The 22,755-nt window shown below is 48.1% G+C and overlaps 1 protein-coding gene and 1 pseudogene across 3 annotated transcripts in view; one reads left to right on the plus strand and one right to left on the minus strand.

Moving 5' to 3' along the window:
• Positions 1-22,755, plus strand: part of SNX29 (sorting nexin 29) — a 605,150-nt gene that overhangs the window by 48,586 nt on the left and 533,809 nt on the right. For all 3 annotated transcript variants that reach the window (XM_042240185.1, XM_042240184.1, XM_027961912.2), the window contains exon 4: positions 1,141-1,265. In XM_042240185.1, coding sequence (XP_042096119.1) covers positions 1,141-1,265 — 125 coding nt within the window. The remainder of the gene's footprint in view (positions 1-1,140; positions 1,266-22,755) is intronic.
• LOC114110647 (60S ribosomal protein L37a-like) lies at positions 11,966-14,709 on the minus strand (annotated as a pseudogene).

Below are 22,755 nucleotides of genomic sequence, written 5' to 3' on the forward strand. Positions count from 1 at the left end.
TGTGGGGGTGGGTGGGGCAGGAAATGCCTGCAGTTAGGCAGGCATGAGCCAGGTGGTGGTGGCCTCGGGATCTTTGCACTGCACCCCTCTGCCCAGCCTGCTGCCTCTTGTCGCGTCTAGGTCATGACTCTAAGGTACCTCCTTTCAGGCCACAGCATCTAAGCCTGTTCTTGCCTTGGCTCTATCTACCACCTCATCTTGTTTTATTTTCTTCAGAGTGCTCGTCAGCTGATGGGATCTGGTTGGCTTATTTGTGAATCTCTTCCTGCTAGAACCTTATCTGTCTCACTCCCACCTTTGTATCCTCAGAGTCTAGCACAGTTCCTGGCACCTGGGACAAGTTCTGGATTTCTTAACGTTTGTTGCCTGAGTGAATGGAAGACTTTCTGAGGTCCACAGATCCAGTCGGGCTGGGGGCCCAGGAGCCCTGGGAGGACTGTTAAGAGTCCAGTGTGGTTATGGTGACCTCATCTCTGTGAACGTGTTCCTGAATCTCCCATTTCTTTGGTTATTGAGAAATAAATTCAATTAAATGCACAGTAATTGTAACAATTGAAAATTCCATCAACTCCAGATCTGCCTTCAACAATGTAATCTCTTAACAACAAAATAAAGAACTAACAATCAGAATTCATATTATTTCTTTAGGGTATGTGGCCATGAAATTATACAGTGTTTTCAATTTGGCAGACCTGCGAATTCAATCTCTTAGAAGATAATCTTGTTTCATAAAGGACATGATATGAATTAGAGTTGAAACTTGTGAATTGGATACAAATTAACACCCAACCCCTCCCTGCACACAACTGATTTGTTTTTAAATTGTTTTGTTTTTTTTTTCTCCCCCACCCCCGCTGGCTGGCACCAATTCCATTTCCCCTTGTCTCTTGTGAATCGTTACTGTGCTTTCACCAGTCTAATGAACAGGGGCTGGACTGCATGGGGCTGCCCTGAGTTAACCTGAAAGGAGCATAGATGGGGAAAGCTAGTGAGGAGTCACTTACATGTCAGTTACCTGCCTGTAAATCCTGGCATCTAAAAATGTGTTCCTTCACTCGCTCCCCCGGGAGATGCTGACACCACCCTGGTTGTTTTTCTCCCTTCCCAGGGTGGACTGATGAGTCACTGGTTCTCTTGCAGGGTAACCTGTCTGTGTGCCCAGTTTGAAGCCGTCCTGCAGCACGGCTTGAAGAGGAGTCGAGGGTTAGCACTCACGGCGGCCGCGATCAAACAGGCAGCAGGCTTTGCCAGCAAAACCGAAACAGGTACTGCTCAGCCGGGTGAACTCCAGAGCATATCCCTTCCTCTCTGCCCTTTTAATTTTTATTTATTTTTTAGTAACAAGCAAGGCAGTCATTGTGCGGGACTGCTGGGGGCGGGAGGCCCGTGGTGATGCGGAAATCCACGGTAAGGAGGTCTCACTCGCAGTCAGTACCTGTGTTGTCTGGCATGTTAATTGAAAGGAAGCCACCGTTTGTGCAGAATTCTCAGAGCCACGTGTTGGTGGTCTCAAGGGACTCCAGGGGGGGGCCTGCTGCTGAGGTGCTTATTTCCCCAGTGTAGTATAGCAATTGCTGAGAAGTGAATAATCTGTTCTGATTTGATGCACAAGGATGGCACGGCATTTCATAATTAAATCTGTCTTTAGTAACAGTGACAAGAATCAGGCAGATCTCTGAGCTTAGAATTCTGCCACCATCCATTTTAAAGTTGTCACAGCATTTTGCTTGTCCTGTGCTCTTGTGTCTTTGAATGACAGGAATGATGCTTGTAATAATAACTCTTAGCACCCATGGGTACTTACTGTCAGCCTGGCAGGTTGTTAGCCTTTCGCATAATTTAACTCGCTCAGTTCACAGGACAGTCCTGTGAGTGCTCGGGACCTTCGTCTGTGTTCTCTGCAGTGCAGCCATCATTTGTTCAGTGGTTTGCTTTGGATCTGAACTTTTTTTGGTCTTCTTTCTTAATTTATTTATTTTTAGTTGAAGGACAGTTGCAATGCTGGTTTCTGCCTGGATCTGAACTATTTTGTTTTTAATATTTATTTATTTATTTGGCTGTGCCTGGTCTCAGTTGTGGCATGTGGGATCCAGCTCCCCGACCAGGGATCGAACCCAGGACCCACCTGCATTGGGAGCGCTGAGTCTTAGCCACTGGACCACCAGGGAAGTCCCTGGATCTGAACTTTGAAGTGTATCAAGTTGTATAAACCGCCCCCCCTGCCCCGATTTTGAAGAGCAGATTCTTTAAGACCCTGCTTGTGGGTGCCACCTTGAATTCCTGAATCTTTCTGCTGGGACGTTAGTGTCCCTGCTGAATGAAATGTGTTAACTTTTGCTGGTCCAACTCCTTTCACATCGAGAAATCAGACCTGGCCATGTTTGGTAGAGCCGTCTGGAAATTCTCTGCCGACTGCCTTTCCCTCTCACCCAAGTTGGCATATCTCCCTTCCCCTTTCTCTCAGCCCTCCAGCAAGTCTTTGATCCTGTTCATCTCACCAGCTGCTCTTTTTCAAAAATGAATGTGGTTCCTCTTGGGCCTGCAAGAAGGATTCCTGTCACCATTGATTTTTCTTCCACCTTCCTGGGTCACAGTGGGCCAGTTCAGAGAAGAGCCAGCTTCATGGGCCTCAGTCTTTGTAGAAACTGCAGCTAGCTGCCTTGGCCTCCTTGAATGTCAGCCTCAATAGGCTCCGTGGCACTTAAAAAGAAAAAAAATTTGTCTGAGCCAGATCTTAGTTGTGGCACGTAACATCCTTGATCTTCGTTGCAGCATGCAGACTCTTAGTTGGGACATGCGGGATCTACTTCCTTGACTGGGACTGAACCTGGGCCCCGTACCTTCGGAGTGCAGAGTCTTAGCCACTGGACCACCGGGGAAGTCCCTTGGTGGCATCGTATGTTGAGGACGCTTCCCTGAGCTCTGTGTGGAGGTGGTTTAGGGCTGATTGATGGCTATTTGAGGACATGGCTTCTCCGAGAGTCCCCTCCAGCTTGCTGGCCCCTCTTTCTTTTTATTTCCTTCTTACTGTCTATGGGGAGCTACCTTGGAGAAACTGGTGTGGAACAGACCACAAGGCTATGGACAGTTCCTGGGCATGGCAGAGGCAACCATGGCTTTGGAGTCAAACTCCGAGGGTAAGCCTGGCATGACCCTGGGAAAATGCCCCTCCTTGCCTTCCATTTTCACTTATAAAGACAGAGCGTCTCTCTCCCTAGGGGGTTGTCAGGCGGATTCACAAGATAACCTCATTGAAGCACCTGCTTCATTTCAGAGACATGCGCACCCCCTCCAATTGTTTAACCAGTTACCTTCTCCTAAACACCCTTTACACGTCTAATCTCTTTCTCCACCTCACCCCTTCTTGAGGCTCTGACCTTTTGACCATGAAGAATGGCTCTTTCTATTCCCATCCAGACTAGAATTCCTGTCTTTTTGTTACTGGCCCTGATGATCACAGAAACACCTACACATTTGCGAGGCATCACCAGCCTTCGCATTCTCACTGTTTCCCTGCATCTTAGCATGATTTCTACCCTTGCGTCTTGGAGACGCTGATGAGCGAGTGACCTCTGGCTTTGTTTCTACTGGGGAGTGTGTGCTGCACCGTCTCCTGGCCGGTTAGAAGTAAAGCAAAGACCAGACTAGCTTCACCCCTGAGTGGCTGCCAGGGGCTTCTGTCATCATTGTCGGCAGCAGTAATTAACCATTCACAGGTGCAGGATGGGCCTTGGCTGATTAAAACCTCTTTCCTGCCATTGAATGTTTGATTAAAAACCTCATGGGGGTGGGCAGGTGTTTTTTCAGCTGCTAAGAGTTGGGAAGGATCAGATAAATGGCTTTTTATGGTTGTTCTTAAAGCCATTTGGAATGGCCTTGCCAGGCAGAATGGAGAAAAGGAAATCCTAAGAGATGGATCAGACAGAAATGAGCCTTGTCCAGCTCCCTCGTCCCTCCTGGCTGCGGGGCTGGGCCCTCTGTGTAGCTTAGTGATCGGGAAGCAGGGTTGAAATCCCCTCTCCACGACTTGTCACACACAAGCTCTCTGGGACATCTTCTCTCTGAGCTTCTGTTTCCTCTGTGTAAAATAAAGACCGTAGCAGGATCTGCCTCGTAGGGTTGTGGCAGGGGCTTGAGGCATTGGTATTGATCTGCCTGAACTGGTGCATGGTGATAACGTTCCAGTTACTTTCCAGCGTAGGTGCTGGTGTCCTCGCTTTTCAAATGATGACACTGAGTCTCAAGTTAGTTAATAAGTTGCCTAAGTTCCCATCTACAGCTGGTAGATGGCAGAGCTGAGGATTCCAGCCCAGGTCAGACCCGTGTCAAATTCCTGGCTCTTCCCTGCTCCCCGCCTCCAGGGGCAGCCAGCCTGATGCCCTTTATTGCTCCTCTGTGGACCTCTCCAGCTCCACTAACTGAATTGAAAGTGACAGGAGAGAGTGAATAATGGTGAATTAATCCACAAGGCTGTTGCATTAGCTCTGTTTCTAAATGAAGAGAGAAAAGCTGAACTTCAGCGTAATGATTGAACAAAATGACATTGTTGGAAATCACAATAATGGGATAATACTGAGAGTCTACCAGGGGCATGCCTGCTGCGTTTGGTTCTCGGGGTTTAGGCTGCATGTAGGGCTGAATTTGGAAGTCGGTGCCCTCACAGGGTGTGATTTTTAATTGATTTGTTATGATACTACTTATTTTGTGTATGTTCTGGTTTCTTGGCCCCTGAAGCACATGGGATCTAGGCTCCCTGACTGGGCTCGAACCCGCACCACCTGCATCGGAAGGTGAAGTCTTACCCTGGACTGCCAGGGAAATCCTTTGTAGAGTGTGTTTAAAAATTTGTTTTTAAGATTCCAACATTGAATGATTATGAGATCTTATGTGGAGATACGGGTTTGTAGGTGTTCTTGAACTTGGGGACCTGCGACTCTGGGCCCATGTTGACAGTTGACCCCTTGGGGGCCCCGCACCCCTGCCCTCTGTCGGTGGGCCAGAACTGCTTCATCCACCACAGTCTGCACCCCTCCCTGGGGCCCCTGAGCCTCGAGATGGCATGTTGGCTGCCACTCATCGTGGTCCTGTTAGCACTGTTCCCCCCTCCTTATCAGGAATTCAGCAGTTTTCAAGAGTAAGCCACGCCCAGGTTGGAAGCCACTGAAGCCAGTTTCTGGAGTGTCGGAGCCGTCGTTCGTGTCGGATTTGTCCAGCTTTATCACTGCTTTCAGGGTGGGGGTTTGTTAACCTTCTCGCCGGCCTGTAGCCAAAAGTCCACTATTTTTTGTTTTTGTTTTCCTTTTGAATCCGCTCTTGTCTTTGCACGGTATCTGGTTATTTTCGACTGAATGCCAGATGTTGTGTGTGAACAAGGGTAGAGATACTTTGAAGTTCGGGATGGTGCTCTCTTTCTTCAGAGAGGGTTTACTGCTGCTTCTCAGACAGTTAGGGCAGAGGGAGACCCACTTAGTCCAGTCAAGGGTCAAGCTGGTTCACACCTGGGCTTTAGTATTTATGACGGCCCATGTATTTCCAGGGTGTAGTTTTTTGGGGTTTCCAGCTTATATCAGCTTGCCGGAGCTGCCATGGCAAATCTGCACACTGTGGGTGGTTCAAGACCACAGAGAGATAATTTACCTTTTCACAGCCTGGAGGCCAGGAGTCCAAAATCTAGGTGTCCTCAGGGTTGCTTCTGGAAGGTTCTGGGGGAGGGTATGTTCCTGGCATGCAGTGCTTGTCGGCAGCCCCTTTGTCACTCCCGCCGCTGCCTCAGTCTTCACATGGCCTTGTTTCCCTCGTGTCCACATCCCTCCGTGTCCCCTCCTCTCCTTAGGTGGACTCCGGTTGTATCAGACTAGGCGCCCTCCCCGCTCCCTGGCTGCAGTATGACCGCCTCTCAACTAATGACATCGCCTAGAGCCTTCCCCCAAATAGTCACGTTCTGGGGCTCCGCGTGGACTTGAATTCTGGGGGGGACGTAGTTGACGTGCTTACCAGTGCCCCTCTGCTTCTGCAGGTCCTGACCTCTGTTTTCTTTCCTTCTTCTGTTTTCTTTTTTAAGACTGTGGGAATTCTGAAAGCTCCTCTTAAGTTCTCACCAGAGTTGCTCTGTAGTTGGAAAAAGCCTCAGAGCAAAACCTGGCTCTCCATGTAGTTAGGACTCATGTCTGTAGACGTCCCTTCTCTTTGGGATCTGAGTTCTTCATATCTTTCCTGTCTTTGCAGAGCTCCCAGGACTTCAGTTTTGTTTTGGTTCTTTTTAAAAACAAGTCTGGCTTTTGCAGTTGCTGCTGTTTTTCTGGGGAAGTTGGTCTGGTTCAAGCGAATCTCCCGTAGCTGACGGTATGTCCTTGAATGGTGCTTCCACTGTGTGCCTTTTCCCGTGGCCCAGTGTGCCTTATCTGTGCATGACCATTCTCAATTACCTTCATACCAGTCAGGTACCAGGATTTCTCCTGGGATCAGCTGTAGTCTGGGAAAGGGTGTTTGCAGGCAGTTTTCCTTAGTTTTGTGATGACTTTAATCCCTAGCTATATATTGCATATCTCCCTTTCCCTAGTTTGCTGTCTGTTAGGTGTTTTTGTCTTGTTGGTTTTTTAATTGATTTTTATTGGAGTATAATTGCTTTACAATGTTGGATTAGTTTCTTCTGTACAGCAGAGTGAATCAGCTATACATATTCATATAATGCGTCGTTTTTAGACTTCCTTCCCTTTTAGGTCACCACAGAGAATTGAGTAGAGTCCCCTGTGTTACACAGTAGGTTCTCGTAAGTTATCTCTTTTATTATATATAGTAGTGTATATTTGTCAATCCCAGTCTCCCAATTCATCCCACCCCCTCCCTGCTTTGATATCCATACATTTGTTCTCTATATCTGTCTCTATATGTGCTTTGCAAATAAGTTCATCTATACCATTTTCCTAGATTCCACATATAAGCGTGAATTTCGACACTTGTTTTTCTTGCTGACATACTTCACTCTGTATGACAGTCTCTAGGTCTGTCCACGTCTCTGCAGATGGTACTGTGTAGTTCTCTTTTATGGTTGAGCAGTAGTCCGTTCTCTGTAGGTACCACGTCATCTTTATCCACTCCTCTGCTGGTGGACATTTCAGTTGCTTCCATGTCTTGGCTGTTGTAAACCATGCTGCAGTGAGTGTTGGGGCGCATGTGTCTTTTGAATTATGGTTTTCTCCCAGTATGTACCCAGTAGTGGGATTACTGGGTCATATGGTAGTTCTGTTTTTCGTTTTTTAAGGAACCTCTCTAGTGTTCTCCATAGTGGCTGTAACCAATTTACATTCCCACCAACAGGGTTGGAGGGGTTGCTTTCCTCCATACCCCCTCCAGCATTTATTGTTTGTAGATTTTTTTGATAATAGCCATTCTGACCGGTGTGTCTTTTGTTTGTTTTTGATTTTGGCTTAGCATTCAGATTTCTCTTTGTTTTTGACTTGGGGAGTTTTTCCCCATTTCACCCCCTATTAGTAACCCCTGTTAGTAAGGTAAGCATTACTCTAAGCATTACTCTACACTGCCAGCTGAGCTGTGTCTTGGTGGGCATCCCAAACTGTGATCCCTTTGAATAGACTCTCCAGTGAGTTGGGTTACACAGGACCCAGAGAAACTTGGAATAAGGTCACTTGATGTGTCTCGTTTAGAATTCAGACCCCAGAAATAAGAGCCTGCCGTGCCTGGTAGAGTCGTTTCCTCTGACTTTGACAAGTGACTGGGTTTATTTGCTCAGACTGTTGATTTGCTGGTGATGAGATAGGAACCTGTGTTTTCTGAGTCTGGTCCTGCAGTTTGTTTAACTTTTGCATTGCAGTTACGCAAGTGAGCATGAATAATTAAAACAGAAGGTGGTAATTCCCCACCCTGCAGTCCCTTCTTTCTTGCTAATGTAATTTGTTCTAACGTTGGGTGGCCACCAGCTTCTGCCCTGAGGCGGGCTGCAGGGGGAGTGAATCTGGGTCCGATCAGGCCAGCTGTAATGAATTCCACGCTGGCAGTAGTTGACTTAGGAGTAGGCCTGAGATGCAGTCCTGACCAAAGCGAAGGAAAGAGAGGTCTGCCAAGAGGCTTCTGAGCAGGCCTCTTGCCATTCAAATGAAGACACAGAAAGGCTTATCTTATGGCCGTGGGCTGTTGTGTGAGACCTGTGTGATGTTTGGAGCTGTGGCAGTGATCTTATGACCATGAGGATGGAACAAGTCTGAAGACGAAAGTCAGTACACTCAGGATGGGAGCTCAGAACGATGGGAAATACCTGGCCCCTGATAATGTCACTGCACTACCGAATCAACCAACCCTGGACTTAGTGTTACGTGAGATAATTAATTCTGTAATATTTTAAGGCACTTTAAGTTGGATTTCTTTTTACTCATATCCAAAATCATCCTAACTTAAATGAGAGAGAAAAGCAAGACAACTTAAGAAAAGTCAGAGCCTGTGTGCCGGAAATGGGAGGAATGATGTGATTAGCACGTTCAAACACATTCATCCTAGAAATGACACCTGGGTGTTTTCCGCTCCTTTCCTTGAACCACAGGCCTGGCTTTCTTAGTGTTTGCTGGTGACTCATGCTGAGCAGCTCTGTGACCTAGGGGGTTTGTTAGGCTGTTTGTGCTCATTTTTCTATTTTATTGTTGAAATGATTATGCAGACTGAATGACAGCATCCTCATTTTACATATGAAAAAAAAATTAGGCTCAAAGAAATGAAATAATTTTATTAATGGACCAGAGCCAAAAGTGGCAGAGCTGGAGTTTCTATTCAGGCCTCCATGATTGTGATTCTGAAGCTCCTGACTTTAAACAAAGCTCTCCTGACTTCTAAATAAAGCTCCTGACTTTATTTATTTGGTTGCTCGTGGTCCTAGTCGCGGCATGTGGGATCTAGTTCCCCCACCAGGGATGGAACCTGGGCCCGTTGCATTGGGAACCTGGAGTCCTAGCCACTGGACCACAGAGAATTCCCTGAAGCTCCTGATTTTATTCTTAATGGCATATTGTTTCCAGAAAGAGCACTCTCTGAAATATCACAATCACCCAGTTTGAACTTGTGAGTAAATTAAGCAGTAAGTGTTGAGTAAGTTAGGATCACTCAGTGTAGAGGTCAGCAGACCCCGTCCCACCTCCTGCTTTTGTAAATGGAGTTCTGTTGGAACACAGTCACAAACATTCATGTGTCTACTGTCTGTGGGTGCTTTTAGGCGAAAGTTGTGACTGAGGCCGTGTGGCCCATAAAGTCTTAAGCAGATATTAGCGAGTTCTTTACAGAAAAAGCGTGCCAAGTCCTGTCTTCGAGAACAAAGGTCAGAGGATGCCACCAAAACCTGTTGCCACACTGTGTTCAGATGTCCGTGGTCCATCTACCCCACTAGATGGTGTGCACTGGGCGTGCCAGGCACCGTGTCTGTTTCACTTCCTCCTGACTTTCCAGCTCTTGGCATGGTGTCTAGAAGTATATGGGTTCTTCAATAAAATTATGCTCAATAAATATCCTCTGGTGGGAAGGCAGCGCATTGTTCAGTGTGCACAGTACTGTGCTTCGTGATTCCTGAGGCGCCTCGGGCCGTGGCCACTCTCGAGTCGCTTCCTTTTGCTGGTTCATAGCCTGTGCCTCTGACTGTGCTCTCATGTGTTAGAAGGAGCCTCTTTTAATCCCATTCACGAGGGCGCCACCCTCATCACCAAAGTCCACTCAAAGCCCCATATTCTAATATCATCATCTTTGGGGGTTAGAATTTCAACAGATGAATTTTGAGGGGACCCACTCAATTATAAAAGTGGCATTTCAATGCAGTTACCCTGGAATTTGATGTTCTTGTAGATCACCATCAGGTTATGTGTCGGCAGGCTGTTACAAGGTGATGGGCCTGATTCTGAACACACCAGAGGCTCATTTATTACCGAGATGCCCGTCTTATAAAACTTAAATGTAATTTTCCTTATCTGCTCAGCAGCCTTTGTCACCTCCGACCTTGACACTTCGTCTTCTCTCTTCTGTAATGCCAGGGCCCAGCCTCGTGGCGCACTTGCTACTTCTCTGCAGACCCTCCCTGGCATGTCACCCTCACCCTCAGACATTAAATATTACTTATCCTTGGATTGGGCTTCCCAGAATCTGCCTGCCAAGGCAGGAGACATAAGAGACTCAGGTTCGACCCCTGGGTTGGGAAGGTCCCCTGGAGGAGGGCATGGCCACCCACTCCAGTACTCTTGCCTAGAGACTCCCATGGACAGAGGAGCCTGGTAGGCTACAGTCCGTGGGGTCGCAAAGAGTCCGACATGACTGAAGTGACTTAGCGTGTATGTATCCTTGGATTCTGTTGTTGACTCTTGTTTCTACACATTCTGTCTGAATTTCTTGGTGAAAATTGCTCTCTCTGTGTTGATTAAGTTGTGTCTCCCACAGGTCAACTCCGGGTCTTTCTCCCGAGTGTCTCCGTTTGAATGTACAAAGGCTTGTGAAAAAGTCTACATGACTGAGTCGTCATCCCTCCCCTCACCCCCGTGTTTGCTCCTGTGTTCCCTGCTTAGTACACGGCTCTGCCCTTCACCCAGGTCCCCTGGCCAGCCCTCGGGCTTCCTCCCAGCCTCCTCCTCCCCTGCAACTGCTCAAACTTCTATTTTTTCTCTCTCTCTTTTAAAAATTGTCATAAAGTTCAGTCGCTCAGTCATGCCGACTTTTTGTGACCCCGTAGACTGCAGCATGCCAGGCTTCCCTGTCCATCACCAACTCCCGGAGCTTGCTCAAACTCATGTCCATTAAGTCGGTGATGCCATCCAACCATCTCATCCTTTGTTGTCCCCTTCTGCTCCACCTTCAGTCTTTCCCAGCATGAGGATCTTTTCCAATCTGTCAGTTCTTCGCGTCAGATGGCCAAAGTATTGGAGCTTTAGCTTCAGCATGAGTCCTTCCAGTGAATATTCAGGACTGATTTCCTTTAGGATGGACTGGTTTTATCTCCTTGAAAAGATCAAAAAAGTATCCAGACCATTGAAACGTCCATTTTAACCTTTTTTAAGTGTACAGGTAAAAGGCATTGAGTGCATTCACATTATACAGCCATCACCACCGTCCGTCTTCAGAACCTTTTCATCTTCCCAAATTGGAATCCTACCCCCATTAAGTAACAGCTCTCCATGTACCCTCCCACTAGCCCCTGGCAACCACCAATCTATGTCTCTATGAATTTGATGACTTTAGGTCCTTCATATGAGTAAAGTCATGTAGTATTTGTCCTTTTGTATTTGGCTTATTTCACTTAGCATAATGTCTCCAAGGTTCATGCATTTGTAGCATGTGTCAGAATTTTCTCCTCTTTTAAGGTTAGGTGATAATCCATTGCATGGATAGACCACACTGTGTTTATCCACTTGTCTGTCGATGGGTTACTTCTGCTTATTGGCTACTGTGAAAAGTGCAGCCGCGAACATGGGTGTACAAATAATTGTTCCAGCTCCTGCTTTCAGTTCTTTTGGGTGCCCACTCGGAAGCAGAAGGCTGGATCACATGGTAATTCTGCGTTTACTTTTCCGAAGAGCCGCCATACTGTTTCCACACTGGATGTTTCTTTTAAAATTCCCACCAGCAATGCACAAGAGTGCCAGTCTCTCCATAATACATAAGAGTTCCAATTTCTCCACGTCTTTACCAACATTGTTACTTGTGTGTTTATATTTTAAAATTTTGTTACATAAATTAACCTATCTATTATGGGCTAAAAGTGAAAGTATTAGTTGCTCAGTTGTGTCTGATTCTTTGTGCCCCCATGGACTGTAGCCAACTAAGCTCCTCCTCCATGGAATCCTCCTGGGAAGAATTCTTCCTCATGGGAAGAATACCGGAGTGGGTTGCCATTTCCTTCTTCAGGGGATCTTCCTGACCCAAGGATGGAACCCACCGTCTTTTGCGTCTCCTGTATTGGCAGCCGGGTCCTTTACCACTAGCGCCACCTGGGAAGCTAGCACCACTATCCAGTGGTGGTGCTTCTCCTGGTCCTCAGTTCCTTCGGGCTTCTTTCTGATGCAGCCTTCACTGTGGCGGCAGAGCTGGTGGTGAAGGTCCAGGCACCACCAGCTGCTGTTCTCACACAGGAACCGCAGTGCCAAGTGCCCACGGCTCGTCTCTTCTTGGTTTTGCCGCAGAAGGAGCAGGTGTGCTTGGCATGCTGGCTTCGGTTTTCTTCACCGTTTTCTTGAGGGAGGCATCATAATGGGTCCCATATTTGCTCATGATTCTGACCTCCTTGGTGCATTTCGCCAGGTTGCCACCACTTACATCTGAGCCCAAGAGCTATTTGTGTTCTTTCTGATGACAGCCATTCTGCCAGCTGCCAGGTGCTATCTCATGGTGGTTTTGATCTCTTCTCTCTTGAAGTTTCAGATATCTCTCAAAGCTGCCCACCAGTTCAGCCTGACAGTGCCCCTCCTCTTGGTTCCTGCTGCCCGCCCCGCCCTCCCGTAGTCCTGAGTCCTCCTCTTGACAAACCTCACTATGATGCCACCTGGTTTCTTGTCTCCCTTTCTCAGTGGTCTGGGGCTGGGTCCATTCTTGCTCACATTGCAGCCCCAGTGTACTAGAAGGACCTGGCCGTAGAAAGACTGCATTCAGAATGATGACTGGAGGACCCAGACTTCAGGTCTTGCTGCTCATTCTCCTGGGGTGCCAAGCCCTGCCCCTTCTGTCTGTGCATCTTCACAGTCGAAAGCATGTGGTATTAGTATACCTCCAACTCTAAAATTAGAGAAACCAACTCCCGTGATCCTTGGTGGGGATTTTTGAAAATGGTTGATTGCATTTAAATCAAATCTCAGTTTATATTTTACTTCACCACGTCACCTTGGGTAACAATTTCATTTCTGTAGAAAATTATTTGTGGAGGAAGCTGCCTGTGCCAGAAGAGCCCCGGGCCCATCCTTTTGATCGTGAGGGGAAGTCCACCCTCCCCACCCTTCCATCCCTGTCATGTTTTCAGTTCCCTGTTTTTATTTCTCTGTTGAATTCGCAAACTTGCAAATCGGCTAGGTCTGGTGAAAGAGACATTGGGAGGATGTTTGCTGAAGGGGCAGAGAAGATGTCCAGATTGGCAATAAAAATGTTCAGCAGCTGGTGGGGAAATCCTGGCTTTAGGGAGGGAACCAGTGTGCTGTCCCCATGGGTGAGGTGTTAACCAGTGAGATGCTAGATTCGGGCAATGTCCACAGAGTCCTGGGGAGGGTCCTTGACCGCTGGGGTGGCTGAGGGCTTGGGCCAGTGGCCACTTAGAAAGGGGAACAAAACCATTTCAGGATATTAGGATCTGGGGCTTCCCAGGTGGCGCTAGTGGTAAAGAACCCGCCGGCTAATGCAAGAGTCGTAAGAAAGACGGGTTTGATTCCTGGGTCGGGAAGATCCCCTGGAGAAGGGAATGGCTACCCACTCCAATATTCTTGTCTGAAGAATCCCATGGACAGAGGGGCCTGGCAGGCTACAGACAATGGGGTCACAAAGAGCTGGACAGGACTGATAGACTTAGCACGCCCATATTAAGATCTGCTGTAACCAGACTGGTGTCTCTTGGCCGGAGGGGACCTCTGGCTGTTTCAGAGGTGTTTAATCTTGATGTCCTGTATGTTAAGTCTCAGACTCAGAGACTTCCCTGGTGGTCCAGAGGCTGGGAATCTGCCTTCCAGTGCAGGGGATGTGGGTTCGATCCCTGGTTGGGGAATTAAGATCTGACATGCCACAACCACAGAGAAGGAAATGGCAGCCCTCTCCAGTATTCTTGCCTAGAGAATCCTGTGGACAGAGGAGCCTGGTGGGCTGCCGTCTGTGGGGTCGCACAGAGTTGAACACGACTGAAGCGACTTAGCAGCAGCAGCATACCATAACTAAGACCTGATGCTGCCAAGTAAATAATTTTTTTTTTTCCAAAAGGCTCAAACTTGGGCTCAGAGTTGTCAGTTTCGAGTTATTATCCAGCCTATTGGTTCCGTGGGTCCTTCACCCTGTCAGCGTGAAAATGGCTCTTGCACGGAGGATGGATTACACCCCTAGAGGCAAACGGGGCACAGGTTTGGGAAGCGCTGGAGGAGGTTCCCACTGGGAGCATGAAGGAGGTGCCGCGTGGACCCCTGTGTCATGTGGACGAGGGCCAGCTGTGCCGGGCTGAGGTGTTAGAGCTGGGAACCAGACGCCAGCTACTCCCAGGACCGGACAGCCCCCAGAGATGAGTGAGGAGGGCGCCAGGAAGAGGCGGCACCTGTTAGGCATGTGGCCCCTGTAGAGCAGGCTGGGACGTGTGGTCCGTCTGTGGGTTCAGGTGGAAGCGAGGACAGAGTTAGTTGAGCCTGCAGCAGTCTGCCATGGTGGAGGTTTTCCTCTTCTCTATAGAGTACTCAGATGGGGACATTAGAATAGAGCCCAAAGGAAGGGAAGGAGTTAGCCATCCTGTTATTGGGAGAAGGAATCCCAGGCGGTTCAACAAGTTCAGTGTATGGCAAAAACCACCACAATGTTGTAATTAGCCTCCAATTAAAATTTTAAAAAAAGAAATTTTCTTGCCTGAAACACAGACACACACACACACACACACACGCACACACACACACAGACACACACACACACACAGAATCCTGCAGAATTCAGTCATGTGTTTGCTCTCTAGTTGACTCCCTGCCCTTCCCTTCAAGCTGTTTCCCAGGCCCCCTCACCCATCCTTTCAGTAGGAGGTGGTGATGCGGGGGCCAGGTGAGAGGACAGGGAGGCAGCTTGATTGGGGGGGCATCTCTAGCAGTGACAGTGCTTCCTGTGGTCCGTGGAGGTCCCCTTCTGCTGCCGGTCAGGCCTTCCTCTTGTTTGCCTCCTTTACCCCTTGGTCCCTCTGCCACAGTCCAGCCGGTACCCACAGCCACGGTAGCGTCACCTGGCACCACCTTTGGTTCCTCTGGCTCTAGGGTTGGGTCCTTTTTTGTTTTGGCCACGACACATGGCATGCAGGATCTTCCCCGACCAGGAATCAAACCCATGTCCCCCCGCACTGGCTGTGCTCCCCCACATTGGGAGCATGGAGTTCTTAACCACTGGACCACCCGAGAAGTCCAAAATGGTTTGGATGTCTGACGTCAGTTGTCTCTGGGTTCCCTCGGTATCTCCTATTTGCTTTTTGGCTTCCACGGTCTCTGTAACAGTTGTCTTATGTGAAGTTCCTTCAGTGGGCTAGCTCGTGTGGTTTCTGTTTTTGTGGCTGGGTGGGCCCTGGGATGGAGCAAGCTTGGCTTGTTGGAAGAATGGCCAGGAGCCCCGGGGGATTGTCGCAGGGTGAGTGACAGCGAGAGTGTGATGAGGTGAGGCGGAGAGGGAGGCGGAGCAGGCAGCCAGGTCCCGTCTGGGCAGTAAGTGCCAATTCCCTCCTTTCCTTGCTTTATTTCTGTAATTTCCGTTCACCCCCACCAAGATAATTGGCACTTGTTCTTTAGAGTCAGTAGGGATATTTACGTTTAAATCTGCTGAAGTCTTCAAAAGCAATCTCAGATCATTGTGTATTTATTTATTCTTTAAAAATGCATCAAGTTCTGAATTATGCACTTTAAAATGCTGAATTTTATATTCAGTGAATTTTACTACAATTGAAAAAAAAAACCAAAAACAGGACAGTGGCTAAGTTGCCTTTACTGGCAAGTTTGTTTTCCTAACTGAAAGGGAATTTAATAGCAGAGTTAATTTCAATTTCAGAATGTAAAATGGTATAGCTGCTGTGGAAAATGGTTTGATGGTTTCTCGAAAAATTAGCATAGATTTACCAAACAATCCTGCAATTCTATTCCTAGATGCAGACCTAAAAAACTGAAAGCAGGGAGTCACAAATATTCATAGCAGGATTATTCACAAGAGCCAAAACAAAGAAACAAGAACCCAAACATGCATCCATCGACAGGTGAATGGTAACAAAGTGTGGTGTTTACTCTGTGTGTATGTTTGCGCTCAGCCACTCAGTCATGTCTGACTCTTGCAACCCCATGGACTGTGTCCCACCAGGCTCCTCTGTCCATGGGATTTTCCAGGCAAGAATACTGGAGTGGGCTGCCATTCCCTTCTCCAGGGGATCTTTCCAACCCAGGAATCAAACCTGTATCGCCTGCATTGGCAGGCAGACTCTTTACGATGGCGCCATCTGGGAAGCCCATACTATTTATAATGAAATATTATTCAGTCATAAGAAGACATGCTGCTACTTACTATAACATGGATGAGTGTTAAAAACATACCAAGTGAAAGTTGTCAGACACAAGCGATCACATGTTGTGTGATTCCACTTACACGTAGACTCTAGAATAGTCAAATTCATGGAGAAAGTGTGTGGAATAGAGGTTTACGGGGGGCGGGATGTGGGAGGGGAGGATGGGGAGAGAGGTAGTGTTTAATGGCTGTGAGGTTTCTGTTTCGATGGTGAAAAAGTTCTGGAAATGGAGAGTGGTGGTAGTTGCATGACTCTGTGAATGTACTTCATTCACACACTGAATCACACACTTGAAATGGTTAAAGTGGTAAATTTTATTATGTATGTTTTGCCACAATTTAAGAGAGCAAAAAAAAGTTTCTCGTTTACATATTTGTATGGGTCTTTCTCATGTGTTCCTTGTGGGCAAAGCCCAGGCCCTGTGCTCCAGTCCCAGGAGGCGGCCCTGTGGCTGATTGACTCATGGACAAGTGAGAAAGCCACGGCCCCTCGTTGGAAGCTCGGCTTTGCCAGCGCACTTGTGTCTCATCATCAGGCTCGCCGAGGTGTGCCTGGGCTTTGAGGACACCTGTGGTCACCCAGGTCTCAGACGGAAATGTGGAAGCACTTGGCTTGCCTTTTGTTCCTGGGATGGTTGATACTGTGTATGGCTGATTCTGTTGTTGGTTTCCTACTGAAAGATCCATCCCTCTTTTCTTCTTTGGCTTATCATAGCCCTGATTGTGCTTGGGGCTGTGGAGTGTCCTTCTCTAGGTCAAAGCTCATGAGCGGTTTAGCCAGTCTTGACATGTTCTTCACGCTCTTGTGTGCATTTATCCTTGTCTGAAAAAAAACGGGGTAATAGAGCTGGCTTTATCTTAACCTCTTTCTTCTGTTCCCGTCGTGAATGCGAGGCCCAGAATGGCCACCTGATGCGAAGAGCCGACTCACTGGAAAAGACCCTGATGCTGGGAAGGATTGGGAGCAAGAGGAGGAGGGGGCGACAGAGGATGAAGTGGCTGGGTGGCATCACCGACTCAATGGGCATTGAGCAAACTCCGGGAGATAGTGAAGGACAGGGAAGCCTGGCGTGCTGCAGTCCATGGGGTCGCAGAGAGTCGGACACGACTGAGCGACTGAACGATAGTGGAGTGGTGGCAGTGCCCTGAGACGGTGAGGTGAAGGCCAGGAGGGTGGGTGTTCTGCCATGACAGAGCTTTCCCACCGGCTGTCTGTACCTCCAGACTGAACGTGTCTTTTGTTGTTTTCAGGGAGCCCAGCTCCTTGTCTTTGTGTTTTCTGTTTCTTGTTGAGCAGTGCTTTGTTTGTTTATTTTTTATTTTAATATAATTTTTAAGGTTTTTGGTCATACCCCATAGCATGTGGACCTTAGTTCCTCGACCAGGGGTTGGACTCGCACGCCCTACATTGGAAGGCAGAGTCTTGACCACTGGACTGCTGCAAGAGGCCCTGTTTCTTGTTTAATTTTGAAGGATATCTCCCCGCCCCCAGCGCCTGCCATCTTGTGGGTCCCCCTGAAGTGACTGTCAGGTGATTGAAGAACATGCTCCCTGCATTAGGCTTCTTCTGGTTGCAAGTGACAGCCAGACCCGCAGACAGCCCGAAGCAGAAAAGGGCACTTCCTGACTTGAGTATAGGAAAACTAGGGGTGGAGCCGGATCCAGGGGCTCAGCATCCCCCACGTCTGTCCCTGGGTCTCTCTCGTCACCACTTCTCTGGGTTGGCCTCTCTCCCAGGTGGACCACTCTACATGAGAGGGGGTACAGTGGCCCCAGAAAGCTCCAGATTGACATGGCTATGAAGAGTTCCTACCTCTAGCACAGAAGTTGGCAAACTTCTTCCTTAAGGGATCGAATAGTGAGTACAGTACTTTAGGCTTTGTGGGCTGTAAGTTTTTATAGCAGCTCTGCCTTTGTAGTAGGAACGCAGCCGCAGACGACTTGTAAACACATGCACACAACTGCATTCCAATAAAACTTTATTTGCACACACAGTGATGGGGCTGCTGAATCTGGCCCTTTGGTGGTTGTTTTCTGACTTCGCTCTGAAAAGAGACAAAGCCTGTCTTCTAGCGGTTCAGGTAGAGTCGTGGAGAGGGCCCACTGGTCCAGGGCTGGGACCAGGGTGAGGCCAGGGGAATACTCACTTTAGGCAGAGAATTGCAGGGAGTTCCAAAAACCCTCAGCAATCAAGATCAATCATATTTTTATATAATATGAAAAAATTAAAAACACAGAAAAGACTCTATCACACGAAGGTCACACAAAAGTCATACAAAATGTCAAACAGGGCCAGAACGAGGGGGCGCTGAGTAAGGCGATTTGAGGTGCCCACCCTGCTGTGGCCAGGTGGCTGCTCAGCCCGGGTCACCTGCCGAGCCCTGTGCGAGACAGTGGTTGTTAGTGCTAAGGGCACATTATAGAGAACCAAACGGAACACAGATCCCCTGGGAAAGAGAGGCACAGGGGCCAGAAGAAAGGACAAGGCTTGCTGTTTGCCTGTCTTGGCCATGAAGTACTTCATATACACATGCTTTATTTCCTCAATTTTTTCCCCCTCATCTCAAACCTCAAAGGTAGGTAGTTATCCCCATTTTACAGATGAGGAAAATGAAGGAAAGAATAAGCTGCCCAGGGTCACACAAGGCCTGAACTAGAATTTGAGCCAGGGTTTTTGTCCGCCAAAGTGCATTCTTTGAATTGGCATCAGTTAGTGTTAAAACTTTGCAAAAATCCTCTGTCATCCTCTGTCAGCAGGGACCCCCAGGTAGCTCACCTTAGTGCTCCCCTCCTGGCTCTTGTTCTTGTCAGCAGATGGCTTTCAGGAGCTGGGAGAACCAGAAGCCCTCACCCCCTTTTGGAATCCGCCTCTGGTTTGAAGCAGTAAGCAATCAGTGTATGCGCCCCAATTAAATTATGGACACTGCAGGTGTTAAGTGGCAGGTGAGCTGCGCTTTAAATAGACCACGTTAATTCTGGCAGTGGGAGCGGAGCCCTGCTGGGCTATTGATGATCAGCAGCCGCATCACTCAGGCGAGCTTTAGAAGGGTTCCGGAGCGGTAAGCAATTTAGAAATGGAAAGGTGAAAACACACCTTCAAGTATTTCATGTATTTTCAAGGTCAGAGGGAGGTGACTGCAGTTTTCAGAAGAGACAGATGCAGGTGAGAGTCTCTGGACTGAAGTTGTGCTGGATGTAGGGATGGTTGTCTGGTGGGTTACAATGCAAGTTATTGGCTGCCTGGCCGGCTGGCCCCGAGTGATACTCTCAGCAAATGTCCTGTCTTGGTTTCTGAGAGAGGCTTCAAGTAGAAGCTTTCCTTTGCTTTATTCTATCTTTATGTACAGACACTGACTCAGAGTAATTTCATGCAACACTTTGCTGCCTAGCCCAATTTTTTTTAAAAGAAAAAATGTTAACTTTTAAATAGGAAACATGTTATAAGAAAAGTTATGCATTTGTGTGGTTTGGACTGATCTAATGGGTTTCAGGGGACTTTCCTGGTGGTCCAGTGGCTGAGACTCCATGCTGGCAATGCAGGGGGTACAGGTTCGATCTCTGGTCAGGGAACTAGATCCCACATGCTGCAAGTGAGTTAAAATTTTAAAGAAGTAACTAGTGAGTTTCAGAAGGGGGTTGGGTTGGCATCTGGGGATTGAGAGAAGGCATTCTCAGTGATCCACTCGGCCGGTGGTTTTACCAGTCCTTCTTGGGATGTTTCTTTGAAATGATTTCAGAGATTGACTTGATCCATAAATGCACATACACACTTGTACATATGTACACATTTAGATGCTGTGAAAAGAAAAAGGAAAAGAGGAAACAACCTGTATGCTCTCGGATAAGAAGGTAATTCTTCAGCAAACAGTGGTTGGCCACCATGGGCTGGACGTCACGCTCAGTGTTTTATCTCCGTTTTCTCCAGTTACCCCAGAAACCCTGGGGGAGTCTACACTTCGGGGCTTCTGTTAAGAGAGAGGGGTCTGAAGCTTAGCATGCTTGAGGGATCTGCCCAAAGGCATTCCCCCGAAGACCTCCTCACCTGTTGTCCTGCCCACGAGACCAGAAGCTTGTTAGGGACACGTCCTTCTTGTCTACCTGGGGGCCCATAGCTTTGCCCAGTTCATGGCTCCCAGGAAGAAGGCAGTCTGTGCTCCCTGAGGTGAATTGCAATCTTAGACTGAGCTTGTCAGCCTGGTGTCCAGTTTATGGAGATGTGCGTATTCACATCCTTCTAGAAGGAAGGTTCAAAGATCTTGTCACCTTCTCAGAGGGGTCAGTGAGTCTGTTTAGCTCCTGGGTTGGAATCCATCAAGCAATTGTGAACACGATCCTTTTCGAGGAGGCAGAGCCCCCCTCACTTTGCAAGATGGTGTGATGACATGGTTCACAGTGAGACAGCTCTGAGGTCCTGCTGTCCCACTTATAACTGTGTATCACTGGGCCAGTTACTTCACGTGGCTGGGTCTCAGCCTTGTCTTTGGCATGAAGACAGCCGTGGTGGTTGAGAGGACTGAGATTAGATGAAAAGTGTGGAGTGCAGTGGCTGGTACATGCTTAATGCTCAGTAGGTAGCAGTGGCTGTCCCTGTTGTTGCTGTTACTATTATTGACAGCATTGAAAAGTATCGATAAACTACTATTAAGTAAAGAAAATTAGGTATATACTAGGATCACACCTATGAAAAAAATCTGTGTGTATGGACAAAAAAGGCAGGATGTGAAGTGACGTGATGACTATGTTATGGATAAAAACACACTTCCTAGCTTTCCCTTAAAGCCTTAAATCTGTTCCTATTATTAGACATACAGAAATCTCCCTGAAGGAACTAGAAATGAGGACGGTTAGTTATGCACAGGGATGTTCAAAGCACTACACAGGGAAAATTGGCATTGTATTATGTTCCCAGCAGTCATGAAATAAATTGTATTTTACTGGGGAGCCATCGAAAATCATGTTTCCGAAGATATTTAAATGTTATGGAGAAAATGTCCATGATCTAGACAAGGAAAGAAACAAGTCCAGATACAAAGCTACGTATGTGTGGTGTGTATATATATATATTTAAATGTACCCATGTCCCCTGGAGGAGGGCATGGCAACCCACTCCAGTATTCTTGCCTGGAGAATCCCATGGACAGAGGAACCTGGTGAGCTACGGTCCATAGGGTCACAGAGAGTCAGACGTGACTGAAGTGACGGAGTGCGCACACACACACACACACAGCACACAGTATGACGATATGTTAATTTCTTACTGCTGCTCTAACAAATTGTCGCAAACTTTGTGGCTTACAACACGACGAATTAATTTTCCGACATTTATGGAGGGCGGAAGTCCAGAGTCAGTCTCACTGGGCTAAAGGCAAGGCGATGGCAGGGCTGGTGGCTTCTGGCGGCTCCCGGGCAGGATCTGTTCCTTGCCTCTTCTGGCTTCTGGCAGTTTCCAGCACCCCTGGGCTGCGGCCGCATCACTCCAGGCGCTGCTTCTCTGGTCATGCCGCTGCCTTCCCTTCTGCCTCAGATCTCCCTCCCTGTCCCTCTTTTCTTGTAAAACTTGTACCATTTATTTTTATATTTTTGGCTGTGCTGGGTGTTCGTTGCTGTGCACAGGCTTTCTCTAGTTGTGGAGCGCAGGGGCTACTCTGTGTTGTGGTGCATGGGATTCTCATTGCGGTGGGTTCTCTTGCTGTGGTTCCTGGGCTCTAGAGCACAGGCTCAGTGGTTGTGGCACACGGGCTTCTCATTGCCATGGGTGCTTTTGTTGGGGGGCACGGGCTCTCGGGTGAGTGGGTTTCAGTAGCTGAAGCATGTGGGTCTACTGGTTTTGGTTCCCGGGCTCAATGGTTGTGGCGCACGGGCTTCTTATTGCCGTGGGTGTTTTTGTTGGGGGGCACGGGCTCTCGGGTGAGTGGGCTTGAGTAGCTGAAGCATGTGGGTCCACTGGTTTTGGTTCCCGGGCTCAATGGTTGTGGCGCACAGGCTTCTTATTGCCGTGGGTGCTTTTGTTGGGGGGCACGGGCTCTCGGGTGAGTGGGCTTCAGTAGCTGAAGCATGTGGGTCCACTGGTTTTGGTTCCCAGGCTCAATGGTTGTGGCGCATGGGCTTAGTTGCTCCAAGGCATGTGGGATCTTCCCGGACCAGGGATCCAACCCATGTGTCCTGCATTGATTGACAGGTGGCTTCTTTACCCTGAGCCACCGGGGAAGCCCTCCCCCTACCTCTTTTAAAGATACCTGTGGTTATGTCAGGCCCAGAGAGACTATCCAGGGTAATCACCCCGTCTCAAGATCCTGAATTTAGTCACAGCTACAGAGTCCCTTGTGCCATGTAAGGTAAGATGTCCAGATTCCAGGGTTTATGATGTGGTTATCTTTGGGAGTCACGATTCAACTATCACAGATGTCAGTTTTGTAGAAAAAAGCAAAGTGCAGGCAAAGAGATTGATTTGAAAATGTTAACAGTGATCACCTCTGGATGGTGATCAGGTCATTTTTTTTGTTTGTTTTTTTCCTGCACCAAGCA

The sequence above is a fragment of the Ovis aries genome, chromosome 24 (genome assembly GCF_016772045.2).
Source record: "Ovis aries strain OAR_USU_Benz2616 breed Rambouillet chromosome 24, ARS-UI_Ramb_v3.0, whole genome shotgun sequence".
Taxonomy (NCBI): Eukaryota; Metazoa; Chordata; class Mammalia; order Artiodactyla; family Bovidae; genus Ovis; species Ovis aries.